Below are 7913 nucleotides of genomic sequence, written 5' to 3'. Positions count from 1 at the left end.
AAATCAACTGTGCCTACCACCGCAGAGAGAATAGAGTGTCAAGAGTCACAGAGGAGGAGAAAATGGGCTGATAGACGGGGCAGAGAGGAGGGAGTCGCAGAGGGCTCAGGCAGCTTGTTGATGACGCTCTCTGGTGCTCATTCTCCTTTTTCTCTCTGTCTTTCACCTGCTGTCTCTTTCTCTCTCTCTCTCTCCCAGAACACTGCACCCATATCCTCCAGAGGCTGAGGATTATGGGACTCTACAACACATTGCTACACTAAGCTTCCAGGGGTTAAGGTCAAGGGGAGGCCAGACAAACAAGAAAGCTTGTGAGCTAGCTTGTTATTCATTCTTTTTTCTATACTGTCCTTTATTTACTTTTATATAACCCCACCTGCAACTTCTACTGTCAGACCTTACACAAAATCAATCAGAAACCCACCAAATAAATACAGTTGCATCTCAGGACAGTGTTACTCTGTATTGATTTCCTTAAAAATGTTCTCTTTTCATCTTACTCACTTGCTCTAGCATATACAGTACTACTTATTTTCTACCATCCCAAAAAGGTGAGCAAACTCTATTTCTAAAGTGAAAATTGAGTTTTTTGTTTACCCTCAGCTGCATTCAGGGTTTCACTTTCAATCACTCACTTTTTCCATTGCTTCCATCTACAGATCACAGCTCTTTTCACTCTCCTTTCCCCTTCTGTTCCTGCTTTATTACTTTTTTTTAGGTTTAACAGTTACTGTTTCCAATTGTGTTTCTTTTAACTGCATTTTTATATCTTTTTTGTTGACAAAGAATAAGGGTCATCTGTGCTTTTTTGTCACAGCTCTATCTATAGCCTGGCTTCAGTCAAAAGGCTCTTCCTTGCCTACAGCTTTCAGTAGTTCAGATTCTAGAAATAAAAAGGCAAGCTTGCACCAGTTTCATGTATCTGTACTAACTCTCCACTCAGCTCGCAGTCGGCAGTAACTGTATAAAAAACACCGAATGAAAAAACACAAACATTATCACCTTCATGAAGGGAGGATTTATTGCAGCACTGTGGTATTAGACTCGCATTAGTTTTAGCTTGGTGTACCCATAACAGCCAGCTGAGTGTACAGTTGAACTGTTAATAGTGAACATCGGTGACAATAGCATATCTCATGTTGCTTACAGGGTCAGCACACATAAAAAGTGCTCAGTAGTGTAATCTTTTCAAAATTGTTTTGTGAAGCCTTCCTACGATGTAAATAGCCTGAAATGAATTGTTCATGGTGTCGCTTTTATTGTTCTGGTCTTTACACTCTTAACCTTGATTTTATTGCATTTGCTGTTGATATCATGGCTTTGTTTCTGTGCTTCTTTCCAAGGTGTTTTCAAATTTCAACATAAATAACGATCAGCGGTAGTAACACCATGGATTGTAGTAGCAGTAGCAAGGTTAATGATACTGTAGCATTAGCTGTACTTGTACCAATACAGCAGTAATATAGCAGTACTTGGGTTAACAAAGTACTGCAGGTCATAGTTGGAGTATAACAATATAACTGTCTTAGTAGTAATTTATTATACAATAGTAGTAGTGGAATTCAAAGGAGTAGCATTACCAATGCTCATAGTAAAGAGGTGAGAAGCATAGTAGTATTTTTCTTTTCTTTAATACTTCAAACAGTGTTCTCTACCTTCATCTCTCCATCCCTTTTGTCTTGGGCTGAAAAATGCAGAGTTGAGGTGTGTGGTGGTGGATTCCCCCTGTGAAGCCACGGCCAGGGTAGCAGCTGTCCCTATCAAGACTCTCCTCAGAGCTGTCACGGCCTGTCTGCTCCTTGGCTAATCACTTCCTACAGCCTTGCAGCATGGGACCACCACTGCTAATGTCGTCACTGACTGGGCTGAGAGAAGCTCACAGAATAAGCGTGATGTTGTTTCATGTGGATGTGTGTGTTTGCAAGTGTTGGCTGGAGTGCAGGTTTCTTGAGCTAGCATTTCAAGGGGTGTGCAGATGCCCCAGGTAGTGCAACATGGGTGAACACACTTACACACTAACCATTACCATAACCCCTTTCTTCCCACATGCCAAAACACATTTGCCACACAAGGAGTTACTCATCTGTGTGTAACAGGCTAATGGCACTGTGTGGCACACGCCAGCAAGCATGGTCATAACAAAGTGACCATTTGTAAGGGCACATGCATGTTCAGATGAGGTAAAAGTAAATGTATCCAAAAAATATGATTTTCCTCATCTCCTTGTCTGGCGGGCAAACTAAAACATTTTTTTTCCTCATCACATGGAGGATGTTGTATTGCTGTCTCTGTCAGGCCCTGCAGTGAATACCACTGAACCAACTGTCAACAGAGATGATTAATTATCAGTCACACCAGCCATGCAACAAATTAATAAATACATTTGCCTTCTAGGGTTTCATAGGCCATCCAGAGTAGACACAAACCAAAAAGAAATTGATAGGTTTAGTCAGAGGAGTGTAGAATCCAGGGCAATAGATAACAAGGGAGAACTGGAAGAGATAAAGCAGGTTCAGATTTCTTGGCAAAAAAAATGTAAACAGAAGTTGGCAATGGTATGTCGGTGAACCTGTGAACAGAAACTGAAGGGCTGAGACTCTGTTAGCTCTAAAACTAGTGTTGTAATTCCCCTGTGTAAAATACTTTACCCCAGATGCATCGGCTCCATTATGGAGGCCCCACGGAGAAATGGATGCATGAAAAATAATGAGACAACTGCATAAGATTTGTTGTGGTGGGCAGATTTACTAATGCTACAGCAGACAGTAAAGAAAATCTTCTAAGCAGGTAAGTTTGTTTCCAAATGTAGCTTTCTGTGACACAGTGGGTCTGCTAACCTAACAGCAAGGTTTTGGTCATATTAGCTAGTTAATTGTCCTGAAGGCTACTCTGGTAAAACAACCAGTGTTAGAGTTAACATTAGTGAATATACATATGGTTTCAGTTTCAGTGTTAGAGTTAATAGCAGATGACTAACAAGCGATAATGTTAGCTTCTTGTAGATCATGTTTATTACTTGTCAGCAAATCATGTGTCAGAAAGGCAGATGTACAATGCAGGGCCACAAAATTATGTGGACAGATTAACATCACACCTACATGCGGTTGTTTCACATGCCATTACAAAAATGTGAGCATTACTATGATGCCATTACAGCTTCCACTCTTGTGGGAAGACATTCCCCCAGAATTTGATGCCCCTCTAACCATAGGAGCATCAGTAAGGTTGGCCACCAATGTTGGGATATATATATTTAAAAAACAAACACTGGCAGTGTATAATAATGAGAGACACACACATGAAGAGGAAGACAAAATAGCTCAAATGTAGAATGAGACAAATGAAGATGAAGGTGAATAAACAATAATGAAAATGGACAGGCAGACAGACGGAGATATGAATACGAAGTGAGACAAGAGGTGCAACGGTGCACTGAGGCATGTAAAGGCAATTGGTGCCACCGTGCTGCCATTGCCCCTTGTGATGCACAGAGCAAAATGAGGCTGGGAAGAGGAAGGCAGGGAACTGAGACAAGAGGGAAAAGCTGGGCATACCGACTAGGGTGAAATGAGAGGAAAGTGATATAAAACACAAGGGTGGTGAGGAAAAGGGAGGATGGGGAGAGGATGAGTGCACCAACAATGTGCCAGGCAAATAAATAAGAGCCTCTGTGTAACTCCATTTAATCCACTGGGTGACTGACTGCAGCATATAATAAACTCCCTGCTTGATTTTGTGTGTGTATATGCAAACATACCTGTGTGCATGTGTCTCTTTGTGGGTATCCTTGTGTGTACACCTGCATCTGTCACCTTGCCTCGTTGCCTGCATTTTTGTGAAACACCAGCCTTTTGTGTATTTGTGTGTGTGTGTGTGTTGAACTACATGTAGGTTTTCGTGTCACTGTGTGCTGAGGTATAGGCCCAATATGTCTGCCACTGTGAACTCACAAAGCCAGGAAGCAGTTGTTGTTTGTCAGTAAAAAAGAAGAGGTCTACATAAGCAGCCCCTTGACACACTGCCAGATATTGCATAAGTAAGAGGTGTGTCCCTTTGTATGAAAGTGTGTGTCAGTAGCCCCCACCATCATTTGATTTGGCTTGTTAGTGCTACTTCTGTGGGTTATAAAAGCAAAGAGCCATCCAGTCGTCATAGCTGCTTCATGCGGGTCATTAATACATAGTTCATTTAGTCTGGGCCCAGTCTCGAGAATCATGTTCATGTGTTTATTTTACTCCTGTTTGCTCTGCGACCATGTGATTATTATATGATTTATGGGGCCAACAGTGTTTTTTTTTTGGTTTCCTAAGGCACGGCTCAGTGGTTCTGGTCCCCATCCCAGTTATTACGATGAAATCTTGAAACAAGATGAATAAAGGATATTTTTGTGATGTGAATAATTTTATAGATAAAGCCATAAAATACACCATGAGCTTTCTTGAGTCACATGACATTGGGCATTGAATTAGTGGGCAAAGCCAGTGGTATTAGGGACTTGGTTAAACTAGAAAGCCTTTCCCATGAATATGAACCATTAGAATTGCTGGAAAAAAAATAGAACAAAAGGAAAACGTTGTTGTATAATCACAAATTACTTCCAAACAAGGATGGACTAAGAATTCCAACACAGCTACTGCTGAAAACTGAATTAGACAACTTGTTTGGAAAATCAGTTTAGGATACCCATGAATGTTACAAATGAAGTCTATACAGTATTTAAATATAAAGAAAAGCCATGCCTATTCAGTATTAAAGACTAGCATCACTGTTAACTGTGAGTACAAACGTACTGTGTTATTAGTGAATATCATGATAGCTGCCTTGACACATTGATCTCAGTGCTGTTGGCAGCTTCTCCTGTTTTATTTGTAGCAATAGTCAGTACATTGCTTATGTAACAAGACTTGATTTTTGGGATTTTAACATAGAAAACCAAAAGCACAGATTTCCAAGTACGGTATGTGGTACTGTGGTTTCACTGTAGTTACAGAAACCATATTTATGGCCAAAACTGGGTCCAGCGATATGTGCAGATAGTCATAAAAGCATGGTGAACTTGGTGTAGAAATAAATGTTAAATAAGTACAAAAAATGCTTTATGCCAAATGTCTGGCACTTATTCATTTTCCTATAATCCTAGAATTTCCCCTTGGGAATACCCATCTGTCTAAAGTATGTTCTCAGACATTTTCAATGTTTTATATTTAAAGACATCTCAAAAATAGCCACTGCTATGATTCAGGAGTTATTCTAAGGAAGCTTTTGTCTTATAACATCCAGTCGGTACCAAGAACTTGAGCACAGTCTCTTACACTGTTTTATGTCATCATGATGGTCTCTTCTTTCCTGTCACTCATGCCAGATTCTGATCAGATAGTGAATAGCAAAGATGAAGAAACAGGTTGGAAGAAATAAGAAAGCCAAGAAGGAAATGCAAGAAGTAAAAATCATGGGCTAGATGAAAGCAGAGAGGAGGCGATGTAGAAAATTGCACCATGATGAGAAATGGTAAGCACTCTGACAATTTCTGTTTCCCAGATGGGAGAGAAATTATTAACATCTGGTAAAATTTTTGGAAAGAATTTGCCTGCAAAAGCGTACTGAATGCTGCAACATGTTGTAATAGGTTCAAACACACTGAAATCAGGACATAAGCTAGCCTGCCAGTGATGTGTTTGCTGCTAAGGTTACATTGCTTCCAGGGAGAAAATAACACCATGGCTTAAGCCCAATTACCAGGAGTGATCTCTAATTGGTTTTGTTCCAGGGGCTTAGACAAAACTTCAGACACTAATGGAGCATGCATGTTTTTCACTCTTGACCAATGCCACTGGTAACAGACAAATGAAACTCATGCAAGGCATTTTATATTAGCTGTTTGTCATACAAATATAGTGTGCTGCTTTTAAGTCTTTCTGACTCTAAGAAGAACCACGGACAAAAGAGAATGAACTGTAACAAAAGTGGAGTCCGCTCTTATCACTGTCTGTTCAGAACACCCACACATTTAAAGAGTATTTCGTTTCTTTGCCACAGAGGCCTTTTTCATCCCCATTATCACTTTTCTCTCGCGCCAGCACGACCAAACCAAGTGCGCCTTCTAGCGGTGCTTTCAAGTTTGTTTGCGTGCATACGCGTAAATATTGAACAAAGGTTTAACTTACGGTAGAAGACGTATTCTGTGTAGCTGGACCAGATCTTATCCTCAGTGTGCTGGTTGACAAATGAGGCTGTGACTGATGAGTTGCAGGCCACCATTTGGAAACCACACTCCGACAGCATGTCAAAAGCCCTCTCCAGGTGTTTGAACTTGAGGTAAAACCTGGAAGTGTACCGATCCGGGGTCCTGTCCGGATCCCGGCTCTCGTTCAGAGTCTCCCCAAAAACTTCTTTAGCCAGGGCCACACGCCCGCATATCAGTATCCGAGGTACCCTCCGGAACTTGGCTACCTTGATGAACCCGCTCTTTCTATCCGCGGGGACGAGGGAGGGCGGCGGGCACTGTCGGTGGTCGCTACCCTGGGACCCATCTTCATAGTCGCTGTGAAAGTAATCGTCCGGGCTGTGCTTGATATCCTCAGGGGTCAGGAGCTTCACTAAGTCGGGAAGCTGGAAGTACTCCGCCTCTTTCTTGAGCCTCCCTTTCTCCGGGAAGTGGTCCGGGAGGACGACCTGCTTGTCTCGTAGGTAGTCCAACACATACCGGAATAAAAACCCGTCTCTGTCGATGAAATAACGGCCCTTGGGGTCTCTCGTCAAGTCATTAGATGCGTCTTTTTTGGAAGAGAATAGCTTGCCAAGTAAGGAATTCGGGGTGCTCACCAAAGTTGAATGACGTGTATAATAAACCTGTCCCCCTACATTTAATTCGACAACATCTGGGAAACTGTTCTGAACGGATGTCGGCTCTTTAGGGTTAGTCCTACAGTTTCCACTCAGCGCCATCGTTTCCGTCCTGAACAGCTACGGCCAGGCTATGCACACTTATTTCTACAACAAGTTTAAAAAGAATGAAATAAAGAAAAAACGGTGGTGTCAAAAGTTGCCTGCGCGGTGTCCTTTATCACTCTGCGTTGCAGGGCCTCACACTTCATCTCACAATCATCTGAATAAGCATTTTCATCGATCCATGATCACTATCACCTAGCAGTCTTTAGCAGTTGTCGGAAAAAGGGGAAGGATGTGCACTCCCTCTCTGAATGTTATAGGAAAAAAGGCTGAGATGGGTGACTTGAAGGCGGAAAGAATCAGTGCTGCGAGAGAGGAGAAATGTGTCCGGGCGCATCAAAGGCGTACATCAATGGCTGTAAGACTCCCATCGCTGCTGACAAAGGAGCATTACAGCCGGAACCGGTGGAGGCTGAAAGAAGCCTATTGCACTAAATAAAAAAGAAACTTGTCTTGCTTGCCCTTTTGCTTCTGGGAGTATTATCCAGCAAATACAAATCCGTCTGCACACACGCACAAAACCAGAAATGTGTGCAGTGAGACTGAGCGAACGAATCAAAGTCAACTTCTTTTAGGATATAGTCCAAGTTCTTTAAGGATGTAGTCCAAATACAACAAGGTGCTGATACGGTGTTGTCACCTTCTCTTCAACATCCTTTGGACACCAACAGATTTTCCAGGCTGTGCAGACCGACAGCAGGAGGCAGAACGCCTTTCAGTGGCGAGAAACTTGGCAGAGATTACACTGGCAAACCTCGGGAGTGCTGTAAAGGTTTACTCTGTAGCCCGTCACTTCAAATATCTCGTTGTTGGTTGAATTAAGCAGAAACTCATCCTCTGAAAATATATCTTCTTTTTTGGACTCGGGAGGTGTTTAAAAAAAATTCTCAGTTCCGATTTTTATTTTTGTTTTTTTTTCTTTTCAGTTTTTTTTCTGAGCAGGCGGGAGGAACGACCCGCTGCTT

The 7913-nt window shown here is 42.0% G+C and overlaps 1 protein-coding gene and 1 long non-coding RNA gene across 3 annotated transcripts in view; one reads left to right on the top strand and one right to left on the bottom strand.

The window, feature by feature from the left end:
- The window catches only part of kctd16b (potassium channel tetramerization domain containing 16b), a 68649-nt gene extending 60773 nt beyond the window's left edge, over nt 1–7876 (bottom strand). The window contains exon 1 of the mRNA XM_020599784.1: nt 6165–7876. Coding sequence (XP_020455440.1) covers nt 6165–6945 — 781 coding nt within the window. The 5' untranslated portion in view covers nt 6946–7876. The remainder of the gene's footprint in view (nt 1–6164) is intronic.
- Nucleotides 1–7913, top strand: part of LOC109959985 (uncharacterized) — a 135974-nt gene that overhangs the window by 118027 nt on the left and 10034 nt on the right. The gene's annotated exons all lie outside the window — the stretch shown is intronic.

The sequence above is a fragment of the Monopterus albus genome, unplaced genomic scaffold, assembly GCF_001952655.1.
Source record: "Monopterus albus unplaced genomic scaffold, M_albus_1.0 scaffold42.1, whole genome shotgun sequence".
NCBI lineage: Eukaryota > Metazoa > Chordata > Actinopteri > Synbranchiformes > Synbranchidae > Monopterus > Monopterus albus.
Note: the sequence above shows the minus strand (reverse complement) of the source record. Positions and strands in the feature narration are given on the sequence as shown.